At 47.0% G+C, this 23,586-nt stretch overlaps 1 protein-coding gene across 3 annotated transcripts in view; it reads left to right on the forward strand.

Annotated features, from left to right (window-relative positions):
• The first annotated feature begins 20,580 nt into the window (after window positions 1-20,580).
• Window positions 20,581-23,586, forward strand: part of ITGA3 (integrin subunit alpha 3) — a 101,028-nt gene continuing 98,022 nt past the window's right edge. For all 3 annotated transcript variants that reach the window (XM_048517685.1, XM_048517686.1, XM_048517687.1), the window contains exon 1: window positions 20,581-21,003. In XM_048517685.1, coding sequence (XP_048373642.1) covers window positions 20,783-21,003 — 221 coding nt within the window. In that variant the 5' untranslated portion in view covers window positions 20,581-20,782. The remainder of the gene's footprint in view (window positions 21,004-23,586) is intronic.

The raw sequence follows: 23,586 nt of genomic DNA on the forward strand, positions 1-23,586 counted from the left end.
CCTCCACCTTGCAATAATGACCCACACCTGAACTCCATGGAGTTTGGGAGAGGGGTGCAGTTAAACATCGGCCAGCGGGGCTTCATCTGCCCCGAACTCCATGTGGAGTTTTGGGGGCAGGGAGCCCGGGTGGTCCTGCTCCCAAGCTCCTCGTGGAGTTTGGGGATGGGGGTGAGCCCAGAGACATAGCAAGGGGGGAAAGCGCCCAGTGCATCGGTGTGTCCTCTGCCCCCGCCCCACCCCAGAACGCCCTCGGAATGCCCTCGCCACATGCCCACAGTGCTGTGTACCTCTAGAGCTATGCCTCTGGGTGAGCCCTGCTGGGCTGCATTCAACTGCACCCCTGTCCTGCACTCCGGGGTGAGTTCAACAGTGGAGGCCAATTGCAAGGGGCGGTGACCCTGCAATGTGTCTCCCATGTGACTGTGGGAAGTGGTGCTTGGGGCTCAACCCCTCAGTGCCCCCTTGCTATGCCACTGATGTTCTCCGGGTGAACTGATCTCAGTTGCCTGCAAATTGCTTTTAAGAGTAGGCAGGGGTGTACCGCCCAGGGCAGTGGTGGCGAACCTATGGCACGGGTGCCAGAGGTGGCACTCAGAGCCCTCTCTGTGGGCACGCATGCACAGAGTTTGTCATGTGGAGGGTGGAATTGCCCCCCCCACACACATATCTAGGCTGGCCTGGGCAGCTGGACTTGATGTGCGTGCACCTCAGCAAGCAGGGAGGACTCAGCTGGCAAGCCTGGTGCCTGTGCTCCAGGTGGCTGCTGGCCGGGGGTGGGGGTGGGGGGCAGAGGCAGCAGAGAAGCATTTACAATAAATCAATACATTTAAATACATTTACATTTTTACATATGGGGTCAGATGTCCATGGGCTGCAGCCATTTAGTCATGAGGGGGGCGGAAAATCGCCCTTACACCCCTCCTCCTCACCCCCCCCCCCCGGGGCCATACACTGACTTCAAGACCTGATGGAAAGAAGGTTGTTTGGTCGTGGTGGGGGAGGGTGGCTGCCCATACGGGGGGAGAAGGGGGGGCGGAAAACTCAGATTTTGCACCAGGCTGCATTTTCCCTAGATACGCCTCCGATAACAGGAGCTTTCCAGGTATCACCTGGAAGTTGGTAACTCTAGTGATAGGGTTGTCAACCTTTTGAGAATTGGAAGCATGTGGAACCCTGCAATGCTTCTAGTATGCGTGCTCAGCGTACTATGTGAATTGAGTAATGTGTGGATTTACCTGGTAAAACAGAGTTCTGAAAAGCACCAGCTTTTCAGAACCAGCATAGAAAATCCACACATGACCCCAGTTCACACATTATGGGATGGCAGGAATCACGCTTCTGAAATTCCCAGCTGGCAGACTTTCCTATCAGTGTGAGCAGAAGGCCAGACTGCAGAGAGTTAAAATATCCAGGATTGGACCGCTGCTTCTCAGCCTACGCACTGGGTTTTACCAAGCTGTACCTAATTCAAACATTTTCAGGGGATGTGAGGAGGATTTGGAGATTTTGCTCCCCATCAAACATTTCACAGACGGGTCCAGGCCAAGAATTCCATATCTTAACCTAAATTCTTTGAGATAAACGGAATCCATTAAATTGAATGCTGAGATACTTATTTGCAAGGAGATGAATTGCTGAAGCTGTTTTAAGAGTCAGAGTATTGATCCATCCATTCTAGTATTATCTTCTCAGGCTAACGGCGGGATCTCAGGAGGGGGATTTTCCCACCTCAGATCTATTGGGATGTCAGGTATTGAACTTGGGATCTCTTGGCATGCAAAGCATCCACTCTGCCTACTCCCCAAATAGGAGATCTTTCATACTGATTTCCACTGTCCGGTGCCTCCTTGCTATGCCACTGATTTTCTCCAGGGGAACTGATCTTAGTTAAATGCAAATCGATTTTAAGAGTAGGCAGGGGCTGTGTTTTTCAAAGTGAACTTTCTATCCACTTCATTTCCTCTCTTTCCACCCTTCTCTGTGTTGGATAATCTCCTCGTAGCGATTAACCATTTCACAACAAGCAGAGTGCGCGAAGGCTAAAAAGCATAGCGGAGCATATCCCAAACATACATGTGAGCTTAGGCACAAAGAAACAACAGAGAAGAAGAAGAAGAAGAAGAAGAAGAAGAAGAAGAAGAAGAAGAAGAAGAAGAAGAAGAAGAAGAAGAAGAAGAAGAAGAAGAAGAAGAGTAGTAGTTTGGATTTATATCCCCCCTTTCTCTCCTTTAGGAGACTCAAAGGGGCTTACAATCTCCTTGCCCTTCCCCCCTCACAACAAACACCCTGTGAGGTGGGTGGGGCCAAGAGAGCTCCGAGAAGCTGTGACTAGCCCAAGGTCACCCAGCTGGCGTGTGTGGGAGTGTGCAGGCTAATCTGAATTCCCCAGATAAGCCTCCACAACTCAAGTGGCAGAGCTGGGAATCAAACCCGGTTCCTGCAGATCAGAGTGCACCTGCTCATAGCCACTGCTCTTAGCCACTACGCCACTGCTGCTCCCAGTTGTTTGTAGTTTCTTATCTAATAAAAAGAGTATTTATTAGTGAACTCCATTCTGGATAGAAAGGTAGATAGATGGGTTCACTATTCTATTCTAATCTAGCTGGATGGGGATAGATGCATGGAACATCCATCCTCTCTATGCACATGGTGCTGTAAGTTAGAGATCAAGATGGAGAGAAGAGAGAACCAGAAGGAAGTCCCTAAGAGTATCAGTCTAACATCAAAGCATGATAGAGTAAAGGTGACAATTCCTAGGTCCCTATCTAGCATCTGGCTAACTAGTAAAACCCACTCTGTGGGTTTAGGCAGGAAACAGCATAAAAGCCTTCTCTTCCAACACTCTGGACCAGTGGTGGGATCCAAAAATTTTAGTAACACGTTCCCATGGTGGTGGGATTCAAACAGTGGCGTAGCGCCAATGGGGCTGGGCGGGGCATGACGGGGGCATGGCCGGACATTCCGAGGTGGGGAATTAATAATTTCTCTGTTACTGTAAAAAACTCTTACTGTAAAAAAAAAGTTCCTAATTTCCAGCTGGTATCTTTCTGTCCATAATTTAAACTCATTATAGCAAGTCCTATCGTCTACTGCCAACAGAAACAACTACTTCTCCTCTAATTGACTGCCTGTCAAATATTTAATACTTTCAAATACTTAATTTTGTTTCTGGAAATCAAAAGAAGGATACTTTCCTTAAACAAGGAACTTTGCCATATTTCTAAAACATGTTTTTAAAACAGCCCAACAGGGAGAATTATCCCATTTTCTACCTTCGCTAACCAGCCACATAGGAAACAGCAGGACTTTATGATTTTTGGACCTAATGGAATTTCTAACGGGAAAGCAGACCCAATTAGTAACCCCCTCTCGGCACACACAAATAATTAGTAACCCACTCTCGGGAACTGGTGAGAACCTGCTGGATCCCACCTCTGCTCCGGACCATCCAAAGAGACTTTGAAAGCCCACAAAGGTCCAGCCTAACCGTCTAACCCTTACACACCCACTGAAGCAAGCAAATATTTGCAGAATTAATCAGAGATAAGGAAAAGCTGCTCGAAGCACCTCAAGGCTGTTCTGTAGGATTGAACAGAAAGGCTTGAATTTCTGCACTTTGGGCTGGGCTGCCCAATATTTGTTTGGTCAAAAATTCCTAAGAGATTGGCAGTGCAATTCTTAGCAGAGTTGCACCTTTCCAAGATGAAGAAGGGGGCAATTTGCTGACAGTGTGAGTTTGCTTCCTGTATCTTGAGCAGAGGGGGATTCAAAGCAGGCGTTAAGAGCCTCCATTTCTTAGGCAGAAAGGAGAATTAAGCTGAAGAAAAGTCTTTAAGAATGAAGAATGGACTTACTAGTCTGTAAGGGAGATATAGTGGATAAGAGCAGTAGACTCTAATTTGGAGAACTGGGTTTGATTCCCCACTCCTCCACATGAGCAGCGGACTCTAAGAGAGCCAGCATGGTGTAGTGGTTAAGAGCAGGCGCACTCCAATCTGGGGAACTGGGTTTGATTCCCCACTCTGCCACTTGAGCTGTGGAGGCTTATCTGGGAAACCAGATTAGCTTGTGCACTCCAACACATGCCAGCTGGGTGACCTTGGGCTAGTCACAGTTCTTCGGAGCTCTCTCAGCCCCTCCCGTCTCACAGGGTGTTTGCTGTGGAGGGAGGGAAGGGAAAGGAGATTGTAAGCCCCTTTGAGTCTCCTGCAGGAAAGGTGGGGTATAAATACAAACTCTTCTTCTCTTCTTCTTCTAGTCTGGAGCACTGGATTTGTTTAGCTGCTCCTACACAAGGCCGGCTGGGTGACCTTGGGTTAGTCACAGTTCTTCAGAACTATCTCAGCTCCACCTACCTCACAAGGTGTCTATTGTAGGGAGAGGAAGGGGAAGGAATTTGTAAGCCACTTTGAATCTCCTCACAGGATAGAAAGGTGGGGTATAAATCCAAACTCTTCTCTACTTCTTCAGGCTAAACTGAGTGCACATTAGGGAGGAAGAGTGTGATTAAAATGGGTTAAGTAGAACATTGAAGCTTTTACCATCCCAGTAGTTTATATGCAGAGTTTATACGCAGTTTATATGCGGAGGTATAGGCTGACCACACAGCATAGGCAAAAACAGCAGAGAAGCTGACAGCATCTTCACCTGTGCATCAGAGTTTGCAGAAAGGTACAGCGGAGAATAAATCCAAGACATTTACAATTGTAAATGGACCCCACTCGCAATACAATGCAGTCAGCCTCACCTTTGCATAGCAAGTTCCACCAAAACACCTACTGACTGATTCCTCACCCTGGGACATGGAGAATACATCCCCCACTAAGCATTTCCTTCTCACTGGACAAAGTATGTAACACACTTCCCTCTGTGATACACCTCTGAAGATGCCAGCCACAGATGCAGGCGAAACGTTAGGAACAAGATCTACCAGACCACGGCCACGCAGCCCGGAAAGCCCACCGCAATCCAAGACTGTTGACAAAGTCTGTGTGATTTAGGTCCCACAGAACACTTCTGGGGTGTTGTGAAGGTGGGCCACAAACAGTCGACAAAAGGATTATTTTTGGCTCCCAGGCTGGTTTCCCAGTATATACATTTCAATTTCAGAGATATAAAATATGAATTTATCTGGTGGGAGAAAGTGTTTTTCTTCAGTATCTGGGCTAAAATTACATCCTGTGTCCTGAGTTAGCTTGAACGTCTTGAGAGTTTCACAACTGGCACGAATAAGAGGAAAGAATGTGTAACGTAGAGAGTTGCTATGCAAACAGCAGAAAGAGCCAAACGAGATGTGTAAAAATGAAATATGGGAGAGCCATATATAGTTGCACAGCTCTTGGCTGGAGCTCAGAGATTACCAATTAGACCCTGAAGAAGAAGAAGAAGAAGAAGAAGAAGAAGAAGAAGAAGAAGAAGAAGAAGAGAAGAAGAAGAAGAAGAAGAAGAAGAAGAAGAAGAAGAAGAAGAAGAAGAAGAAGAAGAAGAAGAAGAAGAAGAAGAAGAAGAAGAAGAAGAAGAGGAGGAGGAGGAGGAGGAGGAGTTTGGATTTATATCCCCCCTTTCTCTCCTACAGGAGACTCAAAGGGGCTTACAATCTCCTTGCCCTTCCCCCCTCACAACAAACACCCTGTGAGGTGGGTGGGGCTGAGAGAGCTCCGAGAAGCTGTGACTAGCCCAAGGTCACCCAGCTGGCATGTGTGGGAGTGTACAGGCTAATCTGAATTCCCCAGATAAGCCTCCACAGCTCAGGCGGCAGAGCTGGGAATCAAACCCGGTTCCTCCAGATTAGATACACGAGCTCTTAACCTCCTACGCCACTGCTGCTCCCTGAAAGTGCTGGTTATGGTCATTTCATTTGAGTGGGGTTCCCAACCTCCAGGTTTTAGCTGGAGTTCTCTAGGAATTGCAACTGATCACCAGGTGACAGAAATGAGTTCACCTGGAGAAATTGCCATTTTGGAAGGTAAAGACTCAGCGTGGCGTAGAGGTTAAGAGCAGGTACACTCTAATCTGGAGAACCGGGTTTGATTCCTTGCCCTTCCGCTTGAGCTGTGGAAGCTTATCTGGTGAACCAGATTAGCTTATGCACTCCAACACATGCCAGCTGGGTGACCTTGGGCTAGTCACAGTTCTTCGGAGCTCTCTCAGCCCACCCACCTCACAGGGTGTTTGTTGTGGGCGGGGGGGGGGGGCAGAAGGGAAAGGAGATTGTAAGCCCCTTTGAGTCTCCTTATAGGAGAGAAAGCGGGGATATAAATGCAAACTCTTCTTCTCTTCTAAACTTTATGGCATTAAACCCAATTGATGTCGCTCCCTCTCCCCACAAACCCTGTCCTCAGGCTCCACCCCCAAAACCTCCAGGTATTTCCCAGACTGCAGCTGGCAACGATACCTGTGAGATCAGCTAATTAAGATTTTGATCGGCCTTAATTTTGTCATCACAATGGATGAATATGCAAAAGAGATGGCAGAGTTTGAGAAGAATGTATATTGACCTAGACAGATTACAATCCCAATAAATGGGTAAACCCAGTGGTGGGATCCAAAAAATTTAGTAACAGGTTCCCATGGTGGTGGGATTCAAACAGTGGCGTAGCACCAGTGGGACTGGGCGGGGCACGACAGGGGCATGGCCGGGCATTCCAGGGGCGGGGCATTAATAATTTCTCTGTTACTGTAAAAAACTCTTACTGTAAAAAAAAGTTCCTAATTTCCAGCTGGTATCTTTCTGTCCATAATTTAAACTCATTATAGCAAGTCCTATCGTCTGCTGCCAATAGAAACAACTACTTCTCCTCTAATTGACTGCCTGTCAAATACTTAATACTTTCAAATACTTAATTTTGTTTCTAGAAATCAAAAGAAGGATACTTTCCATAAACAAGGAACTTTGCCATATTTCTAAAACTTGTTTTTAAACCAGCCCAACAGGGCGAATTATCCCGTTTTCTACCTTCACTAACCAGCCACATAGGAAACAGCAGGACTTTATGATTTTTGGACCTAATGGAATTTCTAACGGGAAAGCAGACCCAATTAGTAACCCCCTCTCGGCACACACAAATAATTAGTAACCCACTCTCGGGAACGGGTGAGAACCTGCTGGATCCCACCTCTGGGTAAACCCCCTTGAAAAGGCCTCACTGGACCTTAGAGTTAGGGCCGGCTTTGGATTCCAGAAAATGCATGTGTTTCTGAGCACACGAGGAATGCTTTTCTCTCTCAGTGCAGAGTTTGCCCCCAGCCAGTTCATGTTATCTCTGAGATCTAGGAGCAAACAGGAAGCGATGTGAAACAGACCTCTAACACAAGGAAAGTGTCATAAAACCACAAGTAAGGGATATTTTATGTGTGGCAGAACAGTATTTGATTAGGATAGTCCATCTTTGTAATGTGCTAAATTAATGTTGCTTTTAGCAACTGTGGTGCATCTCTTTGTCTCCCAGGAGTCCTTCTGAAATACAAGTGAGAGGCCCGATTCCCTGAAACAAGGAATGGTTTCTTGAAATACAGAGCAGGATCCCAGGCTGCTTCTAAATCAAAACATCCAACTTCCGTACTGATGTGAGAGTCTCATTCTTTCAAAATGAACCACACAGAGAATGTGACGGCAAGAATGTGTTTTTGAAATCCCCACATACAACCCAACTGTATACACAGACAAAGACTCAATCTTGCACACCCTTTCTTTAAGGAACTCAGGATGGCATATATGCAGAGGTGGGATCCAGCAGGTTCTCACAGGTTCCCGAGAGTAAGTTACTAATTATTTGTGTGTGCCGAGAGGGGGTTACTAATTGGTGATTTGGCCATGTGATTTTTGCCTTAGTTACGCCCCTCCTCTCAGCAGTAGCGCGCAGAACTTGAAGCAGTCTAGCAGGAGGTGCACCAGCGTGCGTGGCAGCCTGCGCCTGCGTGTATTTGTTTCCTGCCCAAGGACTGGCATAGCGGCTGCGTCCTTGCCACAGCCCCACCCAGGAATGCCCCATTCCCAGAATGCCCGCCCCCGCCCCCGTCGTGCCCCCCCAGTCCCATTGGTGCTACGCCACAGTTTGAATCCCACCACCATGGGAACCTGTTACTAAAATTTTTGGATCCCACCACTGCATATATGGCTCCCCCCATTTTTGTCCTCTCAACAACCCTGCGAGGTAGGTGAAAATGAGGAAGAGTGACTGCCCCACAATCATATGGTGAACTTCACAGTTCATAGTTAAATGCCAGCTTGAACCAGATCTCCCAGGGTCTGATACTAATGACTGCAGCAATATATTCAACTATTCATTCACCCTGTTTCTGTAAAGTCCAGGGGTCATAAGAAATGGGGGAAAGATTTTCAGATAATTGTGGAGGGAGATTTTAAGATTGAAGAAAATGGAGGCAGATTGCTGAATCTTCTAGTAGGGACCAGATTTAACAAAGTATAGTGGGGGGGGGAGAGAGATTTATTTTTCAAAGTGGCTTACAAATTCCTCCCCTTTGCATTCCCACAACAAACACCGTGGGGCCGAGAGAGTTCAGAGAGATCTGTGACCAGGCCAAGGTCACCCGGCAGGCTTCATGTGGAGGAGTAGAGAAACAAATCCAGTCACCAAATAAGGGTCTGCCACTCACACCGAAAAGTGAGGAATCCAACCCGTTTCTCCAGGTTACACCCTGCTGGAAAACCACTTGTTCACAACTAGCACCACAACCTCTTCGGATACTCCCAACATTTTTTGCTCCTCAGGGGCTGCAGATATATATCTCCCCAAGGATGAGATATGGTACATCCAGTGGGCAAAGAAAATGGTCTCTCCCTGCAAGTAACAAGACAGGCCAGATGAGAGAGAGCCAATGAGTCCTACAGAGAAGCAGCCTTTCCCTGGCTCAGACTGGACTCTGGCACTCCCGTGGGTGTCTGTTTTCAGTTGCTTTGTTTATCTTACTCCCGCTAAGCTGGGATCACTCACAGTTTACAGGTCAACCAACAGTGCCTTCTGGTTTGCACGGTGATTGCAGATATTCGTTCTTGGCTGACACGCAACACTAATGTAGTATAGCCAAGCCTGGCATAGTGGTTAGAGAGTCAGACAAGGGCTCCTTCCGCACATGCAGAATAATACACTTTCAATCCACTTTCACAGTTTATTGTCGAAGGCTTTCACGGCCGGATTCAATTGGTTCTGGTGTGTTTTCTGGACTGTGTGGTTGTGGTCTGGTGGATCTTGTTCCTAACAAGGAGCAGCAGTGGCGTAGGAGGTTAAGTGCTCGTGTATCTAATCTGGAGGAACCGGGTTTGATTCCCAGCTCTGCCGCCTGAGCTGTGGAGGCTTATCTGGGGAATTCAGATTAGCCTGCACACTCCCACACATGCCAGCTGGGTGGCCTTGGGCTAGTCACAGCTTCTCGGAGCTCTCTCAGCCCCACCCACCTCACAGGGTGTTTGTTGTGAGCGGGGAAGGGAAAGGAGATTGTCAGCCCCTTTGAGTCTCCTGCAGGAGAGAAAGGCGGGATATAAATCCAAAAAACTCCTCTAAAATTTCGCCTGCATCTGTGGCTTCCCTCTGTGATACACCTCTGAAGATGCCAGCCACAGATGCAGGCGAAACGTTAGGAACAAGATCCACCAGACCACGGCCACACAGCCCAGAAAACCCATCAAAACCACTTTCACAATTGTTTGCAAGTGGGTTTTGCTATTCCTCACAGCTGCAAAGTGCATTGAAAGTGCATTGAAAGTGCATTATTCTGCATGTGCAGAAGGAGCCAAGGATTTGGGTGGCTTCACTCTGAATCCTCATTCATCCATGGAAACTTGCTGGGTCACCTTGGACATGACCCTTAAAATTTAAAAAAACTGACAAAAATACAGTGTGAGACAGCCAGCCTGATTTCAGAAAATGGTGCCAACGAGAATGACCGGGAGGTCTGGAAAATGTCTCAAGGAGATTGCCCAATAAGTTTAAATGTTTTCAAAACATTTTCAGAAAAAGACTATCTGGGCAACAGGATGCAAAACAAAAGCAAATAAAACATTTTGGGCTAAAAAGCATGGCGGAACTCCATTGAGGAAAAATGTATTTCCTGTCTCACAATTGGGGGGGGGGGTCGGGGTTGGGGGGATTGTACAGAATGGACCTGTGTCAGAATCCCAAAGGTGCCCTCTGGCTCAAAAGGGTTGGGGACCCCTGCAGCAGAGTCTCTCTGTCTGTAAGAGATCCGTCCCCAAAATCCCTTGAATGATGAAAATTATTAAAATTGAGAAGTGGGGGATCTGTGGTTTCCCTGCCGCAAAATAAGCACATTTCTTGCGAAACTTAATAGTGTGTAAAAACAGCAGACCCTGTCTGGAAAGCCAAGAGCAGACTGCAAATAAGTGAAATCACGAGTCACGAAATGAAAGTCTAATATAAAAGCCGTGAGAAGCGTTTGGACCACAGAGGAGGAAAGCCACTCTGCCTGGTTGCTGTTCTGTGGAGTCTAAGCCACAGCGATCCCACTGGGATAAAGCAAGCCAGTGGTCTGATCCCAGATTTGAATAACTGAACACTAGAAGTCTCTGCAGAGTTCGTAGCTGAATGTTCGGTGGGAACTCTGAAATTCAGGGAGCAGAGTCTAGTAAGGATAACGCTTGTTGCTTTCAAACTCCACTGAGGGCTAGAGCTGTTAGCTGTGGGTTGAGAAATACCTGGAGATTTTTCTTTGGGGGATGGGAATCCTGGGCTCATTCCGCACATGCAGAATAATGCACTTTCAAGCTGCTTTCAGTGCTCTTTGAAGCTGTGCGGAATAGCAAAATCCACTTGAAAACAGTTGTGAAAGTGGTTTGAAAACGCAATTTTATGTGTGTGTGGAAGGGGCCCTGGAGATGGCAGAGTTTGCAGGGAAACCGGTAGGGCTGTATTATCCGAAAGGCTGACTAGGCTGAAGCCAAGGGGCCCTGCAGGAAATAGGGACTCTGTTTACTGTCGTAAACTTCTCCACTTAGGCCTCTTCCGCACATGCAGAATAATGCACTTTCAATCCACTTTCACAATTGTTTGCAAGTGGATTTTGCTATTCCGCACAGCTGCAAAGTGCATTGAAAGTGGGTTGAAAGCGCATTATTCTGCATGTGGAATGTCATAGAATCCCTAATGATCCCTTTTTGTACAGCCATATGCTGAACAAGCGGTCATCATGTGGAAAAAAACCTGAGAAGTTGCAAGGCACATTTGTAGTCAGCTGAAGTTTGTTTTGAGTCAATGGGTAGGGGGGAGAGAGCGGGCCTTATAGTGCGCTAGTGTCACGGTTGTGATGTCACGACGACGCCTCCCTAATTATACCTCCACGAGGAACACAGTCGTACACTTGATCCCCTGTGCTTGAACGTTCCCACCAGCCATTGGGACCAGCCAAAAGAGTTATTATGTGTACATTTTAAAAAAGAAGAAAATGGCAGCCATCATATCCAAGCACAAGTCTAGATTGAAAAAGAGAAAAGAATGGGAAGGGTGATTGCGCTGTGAGAAGAGAGGTCTGCAGGTTCTATTTCAACTGGGTATTGGTGTGTGTGTGAATACTGAAAGTATAAATGATGGTTGGCCAATTGGCCATGCTGGTAGGGGCTGATGGGAATTGTAGTCCATAACATCTGGAGTGCCAAAGGTTTGCCACCACGGCGTTACATTCTAGCTCAGATACATCGGAAGGGTGAATTGAGAGGGATTGAGGGTCCATATATTTTATTCTTAGTTGGTAAATCTTTTATTGTATATTACGTTGATTTATACGTTTTAATATTGTAATGGCCTATGGCTCTACAGCAGGGGTCTTCAAACTATGGCCCTCCAGATGTTCATGGACTACAATTCCCATCAGCCCCTGCCAGCATGGCTAAGTGGCAGTGCTGATGGGATTTGTAGTTCATGAACATCTGGGGGCCATAGTTTGAAGACCCCTACTCTACAGTAAAGCCTTACTGATACTAGTATAAATTATGGCAGAAGCATAAGGTTTGGTTCCCAAATGTCTGAAAGCTTAGGGACCCAGATATGGGTTTATATGGCCATGGAAACTGATCTCTAACCTAAAAGCCAGTTGTAATTCCCGGAGATCTCCAGCCAACCCCAGTTTTGCCCTGGTTCTTCTGAATCATCTCAGCAGACTGAGGTTAAAAGGAAGTGAACCGCTTTCAGAATGGATCCTGCAAATGGATCCTTCCCGGCTACTTTCCTCAGGCTGCCGGAACAAGGTACACTCTCTCACCACCATTGTGGTTTCCTAATGCAAACAAGACACAGCGGCAGAAAGGAAAGGGAGGCAGATGATAAGCATTACAGGATCAGAAGGGCTGTTGTTACACCTGCCTGGCACTGAGAAAACACAAAGCCTCAAAGGAGCTGCTTGTTATGAACCGTGAGCCACAGTTTGCTGAAGAAGAAGAGTTGGATTTATACCCCCCTTTCTCTCCTGTAAAGAGACTCAAAGGGGCTAACAAACTCCTTTCCCCTCCCCCCTCACAACAAACACCCTGTGAGGTGGGTGGGGCTGAGGGAGCTCCAAAGAACTATGGCAAGCCCAAGGTCACCCAACTGGCACGTGCTGGAGTGCACAAGCTAATCTAGTTCCACAGCTCAAGTGGCAGAGCGGGGAATCAAGCCCGGTTCTCCAGATTAGAGTGCACCTGCTCTTAACCACTACACCATGCTGAGCGGGGATGTAGCAAGACTGATGCAGGCAGTTGGCTTGGAAGACCCTCTCAAGAAATTCTTTCCTTTAATTGTGCCAGGTGTGACCACATTTTGTCAGTGGCAAGGAAAAGGCTCTTGGCGTGTGCCTGAGGCAAAGAGATGTAAACAGTACAGTGGTGAGAGTGTTGGGCTAGACTCTGGGAGTGTGTAAAGTGCCATCCAGTTACAGCCATTTATTATCATCATCATCATCATCATCATCATCATCATTATCATCATCATCATCATCATCATCTGGCGGCGGCGGCGGCGTTGTTGTTGTTGTTATTGTTGTTATTATTGTTATTGTTATTATTATTTATTCGGCTTGATAGACCGCCCAACCCCCAAAGGACAATGCAAGAGATGAACAGAAGTGTATTGTTGAAGGCTTTCACGGCGGGATTCTGGTGGGTTTTCCAGGCTGTGTGGCCGTGGTCTGGTGGATCTCTGAAGATGCCAGCCAGAGATGCAGGTGAAATGTCAGGAACGAGATCCACCAGACCACGGCAACACAGCCCGGAAAACCCACCAGAACCAGTTAACAGAAGTTGTTTGCCACTGCTTTCCTTTGCAAAGAATCACCAGTATTTCTTGGTAGTTGCCCATCCGAGTACTTACCAGGGCCGACCCTGCTTGGCTTTTGAGAACTGACTAAAAGATACTGTAAAAGTGTTTACTAGCACAACCAAACTGTAACAAACTATGAGTTGTGCAGGTAACTATATATATGTGATACTTTGTTGATGTGTATGTACCGTATATTTTTCTCCCTCAGTTTAAAGTAAAGTTCTCCTTATGTTTATGAACTCCTGAGGTAAAGGCTGGTCTTTTGAGAGATAGCTATTCTAATTTAACATGCCGCAAAATCTACATTTCTGCTCGCTACTCGGCTTGTAAATATACCTGTTGCCCTTCAAGAATTGCAGTTTCAATTCTGCCCATGGTTGAGATTTAGCAGAAGTTTAGAATGTGAGCTTTAAAACTGAAAGATAGCGGTGCCGGCTTCATCCGGTTTTCTGTTGGGGGGGGGGAAAAACCCCTTTGAATTCCTGCCCCAAAACTATGCTGGGAATCACAGAACCTGCCCATACAAAAGCTGGGTGGGAGAGGGGCTGAAATAAGGAGAACCGCAGGAGATAAGAGTGAAAAAGATGGTTCAATCCAGCCCAGCATTTGAAATCCAACTTGGGGAAAAACCCAACCCCCTAAATCTTGTATTGGCTGCTGAATTCTAAAGGGATAATGTAGCAGCTTTAGACTTTTCACCCAAGTTCAACAACAGCAGGAACTAGAAATCAACATACAGGGTGCATGCCCCACCTGCTTGTGTGTGCACGTTTAACTGCTTGCTTGTTGAAAAAGCATGCCTGCAGGGGCCTAACAGGGGAAAAAAGTAGTCCCTGCATGCACTGTTCGAGAGAAAAGGCACTTTTGCACATGATCTTTGGGAGAAGTGTTTTGTTCTTGCATATCGTTCATGCCCAAGTAAAAGATTTTTTTTCTCTCTGAAGCAGCCCTAAGAGATCAAATAGAAGAGTGGCCCAGAGTATTTTTTGGCATGGTGCGATTTGCCCCGCTTACGATGCCGGGAACATTCATTGGAGGAAGAACCCATTAACAGCTACCTGGACAGGATTGACTTTGGTGTTTCTTGACACTAAAAGCAATTAATGCTGCAGTCTTAATGTTGCCTTTGAAGCATCTTTTGGTAGGGAACTTCTTGTTTGCTTCCCTGCCTTTTATTATTCATGAAGACAACATCGGATGGCCCAAACTGGGCCTGAGTTGCTTTTTGCAAGATGTGAGGACAATGAACTTCGTTTGGCACCAGGGCTAATACATTCCCCAGGTCCTGAATGAGGCATTTTTTTTAAAAAAAAAAACCCCACAATTATTTACTTAAGTAATTTCTACTCTGCCGTAAAACCCCCAAAGCAATTTTTGGAAAAGATAAAAGGAAAAACACAACAAATCTAATGGCCAATAAAAGTCATTCCATAGTAGGCCACAAGTGAAGGGATAATTCCACTGGGAAAATTGAAAGCATTTTAACCGGGTACTCAAAACCCAATGAAGAAGAGAAGAAGAAGAGTTTGGATTTATACTCCACTTTTCTCGGCCATAAGGAGTCTCAAAGCAGCTTACAAGCTCCTTCCCTTCCCCTCTCCACAACAGACACCTTGTGAGGTAGAAGGGGTTGAGAGAGTTCTGAGAGAATTGGGACTGGCCAAAGGACACCCAGCAGGTTTCAGGAGAAGGAATGGGGAAACTAACCCAGTTCTCCAGATTTGAGTCCACCGCTCTTAACCACTACACCACACTGGCTCTCTAGAGATTTTAGGGAAAGTAGCTCTGTCGCTACTTATCTAGTAATTAGATAATTTGGGCACCACCACAGAGCCCTTCGGGGGTAGGGCGGTCTAATAAATCAAATTAACAACAACAACAACCATTTCTCATGTAGGCACTGTTTTTATACTGACTTAATTTTTAGTAGTAGTAGTAGTAGTAGTAGTAGTAGTAGTAGTAGTAGAAGAAGAAGAAGAAGAAGAAGAAGTAGTAGTAGTAGTAGTAGTAGTAGTAGTAGTAGTAGTAGTAGTAGTAGTAGTAGTAGTAGTAGTTGTTCTTTGGATTTCTCTCCTGTAAGGAAATTCAAGGTGGCTTACAAGCTGCTTTCCCCTCCTCTCCCCACAACAGACACACTGGCCCCTTCCGCACACGCAGAATAATGCATTTTCAAACCACTTTCACAACTGTTTGCAAGCGGATTTTGCTATTCCGCACAGCTTCAAAGAGCACTGAAAGCAGTTTGAAAGTGCATTATTTTGCATCTGTGGAATGAGCCCTTGTAAGGTAGGTGGGGCTGAGAGAGTACTGAGAGAACTGTGACTAGCCCAAGGTCACCCAGCAGGAATGTAGGAGTGCAGAAACACATCTGGTTCACCATATAAGCCCCTGCTGTCACTCAAGTGGAGGAGTGGGGAATCAAACCCGATTCTCCAGATTAGAAACCACTTGCTTTCAACCACTACACCACGTTGCCCCTCCCATAAGTGTGGCTCTATTCTCCTCTGTTTCAAAAGCAATGTGACTTGTAGGGCCACCCAGAGAGTTCCCATGGCAGCATGGGAATTCAAACTTGAGTCTCCCAGGTCTTATTCCAGCACTCTAATCACTACATCATACTTGCTCTTATGGAGTTGGGAACATCTACAGAAAGACCTCTGAAGATTAGGTTAGCGATTGGAGAGATTTGTATGGGAGCAAAGCTGATATCCTAAAGAAACCATGCAGCTGAGCATGGGCAGAGCACCTCTGCCACCACCGGTTCCTGTACATTTACTAATGGACAGCTTCTAGTGCTGATTTGGGGCTGCCCAATCTGACCTGAGACCCAGGATCTCTCCCTATGAAGAAGAAGAGTTGGATTTATATCCCCCTTTCTCTCCTATAGGAGACTCAAAGGGGCTTACAAACTCCTTTCCCTTCCCCCCTCACAGCAAACACCCTGTGAGGTAGGTGGGGCTGAGAGAGCTCAGTAGAACTGTGACTAGCCCAAGGTCACCCAGCTAGCATGTATTGGAGTGTACAGGCTAATCTGAATTCCCCAGATAAGCCTCCACAGCTCAGGCAGCAGAGCGAGGAATCAAACCCGGTTCCTCTAGATTAGAGTACTCCTGCTGTTAACCACGACACCGCTGGCTGCTCCTATGAAAGCACATGGAAGACAATTGGCAGCAAGAGACCACATTCGGGATGTTGAGAAGTCTCTCAATAGTCAGGACATGTTGGGGTACCTCGCAGGATCGGATGAGCAGTCAAACTCCTCTTCAATGGCTCTTTCCTCAATATTCCTCAGCTGCTGCTGGGAACACCACTAACCTGCAGAGCTTAACGCTTCATTGGTCAGGCTGCCCATTCATCTCCGCTGTAGTTAGGATCCTGAAATTATCAGGCAGAGAGAACATCAGCAACTGTTAAAGCATTTTGTTTTCTTCTTCTTCAGCAGAAAGGCTTGTAACATTGCACAAACTTCCTGGGAACATTTTGTGGTTAAGAGCAGAAAAATGTTCAAGTCTGCGTTTCTTTTTTCTTTTCTTTTCTTTTGGCTCCAAGTCAAGTTTTTGCCACCCATCTCTGATGTCTCTGTTTCGTCATAGACCCTTGAGCTGGAAGAAATTGACTTAAGTTAGCCCTCTGAACTTTTGATGTCGAATATTCTCCAGATGTTTCTGGGATGCGCATATGTTTGCTGTATAAGTTACTGCAGATTTTGATGTCTGTATTTGACAAGCCTGTGCTTATGGGATGGCATCTTTGAGAGGTGATGTTTGACAGCGTTGTGTAACTGACACACAACAGGGTGTAGAACTTGATGGCATTTGATGGTTAGCATGAAACAGGATTGAATATCTGAATAGTAACATCTGAGTAGTAATTCACATGCAGTATCTAAAAGCATCTGTGATCTCCTACTCTGTATTCCTGTCAAAGCAAACCGGAGATGTCAGCATTCAATTTCTAATTTCTTTTGGTGAAAATATTTATTTATTTTACACATCTGAATACCACATACATATAAAGATCTAATCCCCCTCCCGCCTATAACTGCGATACTAAATAAAAAGACGGGGGGGGGGGATACATATACACAAACCTACACACAGCTTCCAGTTACCTAAGGATCCAAGCATAATTCTAACTCCATGCTTACAATTGATATAATCTATACTTCCCCCCCCCCACTTTTAGCCCTTCTTATAAAGTTGTCTTAATCCAATTCGCTATTTTCATTTAAGCCTTGAATCCTGCCGCTATTTCTGTTTGAATATGTTTTCAATAAGTAGTCTCCAAAGGATTTCGAGTCTTTCAGAAAATGGTCTGTATTCTTGTCTTTAATAACCACCCAGTTTTTTAATTTCTAAGTTGATTCAAGATATCAGGAATGAAACCGGGAAAACTGATCAAACTTTACATGCTTACAACTAAAGCTATCCCTTCCACATTGCGACTTTCCCCACCATGGTTTTGATATATACCGGGTTGGCATAAGAAATTAAATGGGACTTTGGGGGGAGTTTGGAGGAAGCTTCAGATGACACACAAAGACTAGCAGATGACACAAAAAGTTTTGAAACACAGAAATGTATAACATATATGTATAGCATTGTATAATATCAACATATTGCACAATTTCTTTCCAAAAGTTAAAAGAAAAGAATATGCACAATTTCTTTCCAAAAGTTAAAAGAAAAGAAAAAAATCAGACTTTTTCTCTGGTACGAAGGTTGGGCCAAAAATATTTATATATGGATTTCCAGATCATGGAGGGGGTGGGAAACTGCACCCCTAACCCCAGTGGTATGGAAGGAATAACTGTATTCAGCATGGATAGTAGTTAGAGTGATGGTCTAGGACAGTGGTGGCGAACTTTTGGCACTCCAGATGTTATGGACTACAATTCCCATCAGCCCCTGCCAGCATGGCTAATTGGCCATGCTGGCAGGGGCTGATGGGAATTGTAGTCCATAACATCTGGAGTGCCAAAGGTTTGCCACCACGGGTCTAGGATCTGGGAAAACCAGATTAGAATCCTCACTCTTCCATGGAAGCTCTCTGACTTTCTCTCTCTAAGCATAGCCTACTCCACAGGGTTGTTGTTAGGAAGATAAAAATATCCATGATTGTGTCACGTGGAAGCTTTAAAAAGCTGTTTGGGGAAGATCACACAGCTAAAAATCTATTACCGTGGTGGCGAACCTTTGGCACTCCAGATGCTATGGACTACAATTCCCATCAGCCCCTGCCAGCACGGCCAATTGACCATGCTGGCAGGGGCTGATGGGAATTGTAGTCCATAACATCTGGAGTGCCAAAGGTTCGCCACCACTGATCTATTGCATCCTCAGGACACTTCCCCACGTGCTGAATAATGAACTTTTCAATCCACTCGCAGTGCACAATTGCAGCTGGATTTTGCTATGCAAAGCGGCAAAATCTACTTGCAGCGATTGTTGAAGTGCGTTGAAAGTAGAAAAAAGGCTCCCTTCAGTTCTTTCCGCACAGCATATTTGTAACGAGTTGCAATCGTTATAAAGGAACTCGTTTCCCAAGGGAAAACGAGTTCATTTCTAGCAATTGCAACTTGTTATAAATACGTTGTGTGCAGAGTACTCCTGCTCTGGTGCACTGGTGTGTCCTCCGCCCCCGCCCCACCCTGAAACGCCCCACCACACCCCTGGAACACCCTCACCACACCCCATAGGGGCGCCCACCCGGTGCATCGAGAGCACCCCTGTTCCCTTGGAGCTACGCCTCTGGTTCTGTGGAATCCACCTTAGTTTCAGAGCTCTCAAGTTAATAAGAACATAAGAACTAGCCTGCTGGATCAGACCAGAGTCCATCTAGTCCAGCACTCTGCTACTCGCAGTGGCCCACCAGGTGCCTTTGGGAGCTCACGTGCAGGATGTGAAAGCAATGGCCTTCTGCTGTTGCTGCTCCTGAGCACCTGGGTCTATAGCTAAGGGCATTTGCAATCTCAGATCTAATGAGGATCAAGACGGTAGCCATACATCGACTTCTCCTCCATAAATCTGTCCAAGCCCTTTTTAAAGCTATCCAGGTTAGTGGCCATCACCACCTCCTGTGAGCATATTCCAAACACCAATCACAAGTTCTTCTTAGCTGTGGATGTCTACATATCCAACTGGGGGAGGGAGCCAACCTTTAAAGTTGTATGTTCTTTTGAGTTTGGACCAACAAGGATCCCACAGTTCTAACATTGCTCTTTACCGGAAGGATAACAGATCTGGCAGGCATGGTAGAATCTTTTGCTCCCTATTTCTGACTGGTGTTTATCTGTTCCCTGTCTCTAATTAAAGTACTCGGCTGGGGAAGGCAATGGCAAACCACCTCTAAACATAGTCTGCCTCGCAAAGATGTGATGTCACCCCATGGATCAGTAATGATCCATGGGGTGGGACTACCTGCAGGCGGGACTGTGGGACTACTTGCAGGCAGGACTACCTTGGGCCCTGTGGGACTACTTTGCAGGCGGGACTACCTTGGGGCCTGGACTACTGCAGGCGGAGACTACTTGTGATGCACGGGCGGGACTGCGGGGCTGCTCTGCACACACAGAATAATGCACTTTCAATCCACTTTCAGTGCACTTTGCAGCTGGGTTTTACTGTGTGGAAAAGCAAAATCCACTTGCAAACAATTGTGGAAGTGGATTGAACGTACATTATTTTTCATGTATGGAAAGAGCCTTTACCTTTCACCGCACCTGATTCCAAGGCAAAACGGTGTCCCAGGCTTCCAGTGGGGGGGGGGGGGCACTGAAAAGTAATAATAAATAATATAGTAATAATTAAATAATAAATAAATAAAAGTAGATTTAAAGAATGGCAGATCTCTTCCTCATCCCCACCCCACCCCACCCCACCCCACCTTTCAACACACCTGATTCCAAGGCCAATCGGTGTGCCCTAGGCTGCCAGGCGAGCTTGGGTGATTGAGAGCCACCTTTCCCCGCCTTCCACTCCCCATGCTCTTGTTTACTCGGCGGGCAGGTGTCCAACCTGCCCGGGTCCCTTTAAGACGCCAACCGCCTGTCGATCCCGGCTGGCTGCGACTCTTTTCTTTTTCCCCCGGAAGAAAAGTGCAGCCAGAAGCGGCCGCTCAGATTCTGGGCAAGGTGGGGAGGTGGGGATGACCGGGCGGCGCGCGGATCCGCTCCTCCCACCCCTCGCAACGCCAGGCACGGAACTGTTCCAGTCGCAGCTTTGCAGGGAGAGGGATTGAAGCGGGGGATCCCTCGCCGCTTAAGGAGGTGCCAGGAGTTTGCAGCCAGAGGGGGGGAAAAGCGAGGAGGGCACGAGAGGAAGACAACAACTCCAGGAACTGAAATCAACAGCAACCTTTCCCTCCCTCCCCCCCAACCAACAAGCAAGCAAAGGAGCCGTCAGCCAACCCACGCTTAGGGCAGGAGCGCACGCCGGATCTCCCGGCTGGAACCCATTGAAATTGACCGGGCTGTGTGAAATTGACCAGGCTGTGTGAAATTGACCAGGCGCGCCATGGCTCTGCGTCAATTCCAGCTTTGCGCGCAGGAGAGCCGGCTTTGGGGGCGGAAGGCGCTGCTCTTGGGGTGCGCGCTCTGGGTCTTGCTGGGCCCCCCGAGATGCGCGGCTTTCAACCTGGACACGAAATTCGTGGTGCTGAAGAGAGGTCGGACGCCGGACAGCTTCTTTGGATTGTCGGTGGCTTTGCACAAGCGGACGAACCCCCCGGAATATCTGTAAGTGGGACCCTGCTATAGGGAGAAAGAACGGCATAGCTGTCTGGTGTCCTTGTCTTGGGGGCGGGGGAGGTTTACGGTCAAAGACTGTGTTTGAACAGAAAGTTTACTCCGGAGTTGTCCAAGAGGGCCCGAGGAATTTCTCGGGGTTGCAAGAAAGGGCAGGCTTTTGAGTGACACAGAACTCTGGAGTAAGAGCCTGAGATTTCAAGGTTGCCCGTGTCTTTGATACCATCTGTTTTAGTGCTAGTGCAGGGAACGACAGGTCTACGATGCCTATTTCCATTGTTTCTCTTGCCTTTAAAAAATAATAATAATGGAGTCTGGCAGACTTCAACCTGCTTTTAATTTAATCGCTGTGTTTCTTTACTCCTTTCAGGGGGTACAAAACATTAGTTTAATTCAGAGTGTCTTGCTGGTTAGCCGAGGACTCTTTTTGAGGTCTCTGCCAACAAATGGAGAAGTGGTAACTTTTTCATGTGTGATCCGGGATGGCTTTTTTTTTTTGGTTTGCTTATCGAGTTTCTTATTTTATCTCCCACCTTTCTCCCCAATGGGGAGTGAAGCGGCTCGCATCCTCCTCCTCTCCTCCGTTTGATCCCCACAACAGCCCCGCGAGGTAGGCCAGTCTCAAAGAGTGTGACTGGCCTGAGGTCACTCAGCAAGCTTCCCTGGCGCAAATGAGGATTTGAACCCAGGTCTCCCAGATCCTAGTCCAGTGATGGCGAACCTTTTCGAGACCGAGTGCCCAAATTGCAACCCAAAACCCACTTATTTATCGCAAAGTGCCAGCTCGGCAATTTAGCATAAATAGGGAGATTTTAGTTTAGAAAAAACGGTTGGCTCCGAGTCGTGCGTTACTTGGGACTAAGCTTGGTGAAGCAACCATGCAGTGCTTTGAACGGTTCGTGCCCAGTGGCCCAGGCCAACCTATATGTGTGTGTGTGTGCGGGGTGATTTTCTGCCCCCCCCACATGAAGAACTCTGTGCACGCGTGCCCACAGAGAGGGCTCTGAGTGCCACCTCCGGCACGCGTGCCACAGGTTCGCCACCACTGTCCTAGTCCAACACTTTAAACAGCACACTACACCAACGTTAGCTCTTTTAGTTCGTTTCTTACCTGCTGGATTTAGCAAGGCTTTATATATGAAAAAAAGGAAGAAAAAGAGACTCCCTCTGCCCTGGAAAAGAGAATTGTATGGAGAAGTATGGTTCGGGTGTGCTGGTTTCACATACACCCGATCTGGCCTTGTACATTTTATGTGCTGTTTCACACATTATGAAGTACACAGATTGGGTGTGAGGTCCAGGCATAGCTGACAAATGTGAATGGCAGCTTCTCCATGATTCCTGTGGATGCAGTGCCCCAAAGGGGTTCAGCTTCTCCTCCACCTGTGCCATTTTCCTAGCCTGCCACGTGCTGTTTGGCCTGCTGGTGAAACCCACGTGGCCCCAGGAAACTCCTTGATCTCTCGATACAGCACCCTGCCTTGGGACTGTCCCAGCTTGGGAGAGCAGCGCAAGACGGTGGGCTGAAGCCCCGCGTGCACTGTGGTCCTCCTGCGCAGGAGAGGAGATTAACTCATAATTCGCACTCAGGGCAGGGACCCCGGATCCAACCTCTTTGGCCTGCCTCCTAACAGTGTAGTGCTGTGTGCAGTTAACCCCCAGACTGAGCCAACCATAAGACAGTACTAAGCTGCAAGCAAGTCTGTTTACTACTATTTTCCATAATAGCTTTGGCAAAAAGCGCAGCCCGGCACTCATTCGTGGGCCGCTGCTTGTTCGCAAACCCATCTAAGCATAGCAGCCATCTGCCTTTAAGCCATTATTGTCTACGGCTTTATTCATGGGAGTCACTGTGACTTAGTACTGAGGAGCAACTAGAAGCAGCTTGTCAAAGGTCAGAGGGAGTGAGTCATTCTGAAAAGTTGCTTTGACCGTAAAGGAGATGCAGGTAGTATGGATTGAGTCAGATTTAGACTGTGAAACTTTTGTCTCTTGTGTGTAAATTCACTGGGATGCGTAGCCTGCATTCTCTATCTGGCCTTTCTTCTCATGGGAATTGCATTGGTGATTTTTAATTTTTTCCCCCCTACACCGTCAGCTGTTCACATCATTAATAAATCCCCAGTTGGGACGTCGGTCGCCTTCAGAGCAATACAGCTCCCCTGGCGTTGAGCCACCTGACCGTTCACTGGGCATGTGCTTAGATGCCTGCCCTTTTGCGAACATGCCACACGTGTCGTGGTAGCAGGCCATGGGTGAACGTAGTCTGCCAGCCGGACAGGTTTATGTATGCATGTCTGTTAGACCATGTGCCCCTAAGAGTTCTGGAATGGGAATGGGTGCCAAGCATTGGATTGGATGTCACAAGGCCAGGAATGTGGGGATCCACACCTGTCTTACTTCCTGGGTTCTTTTTTCCATGCACTCCAAACCACTGAGTTTTCCAAAGGTTTTATTGAGGAAAAAAAACAGAAAATAAGAAATGTTCTGATGCATAGATTTCTCAGATCCCAGATCTGAAGCAACACCTGCCTGGAACGGTGCTATTAGCTGAGAAATCCCTGTTTCGGAACA

The sequence above is a fragment of the Sphaerodactylus townsendi genome, linkage group LG15 (genome assembly GCF_021028975.2).
Source record: "Sphaerodactylus townsendi isolate TG3544 linkage group LG15, MPM_Stown_v2.3, whole genome shotgun sequence".
Lineage (NCBI taxonomy): Eukaryota > Metazoa > Chordata > Lepidosauria > Squamata > Sphaerodactylidae > Sphaerodactylus > Sphaerodactylus townsendi.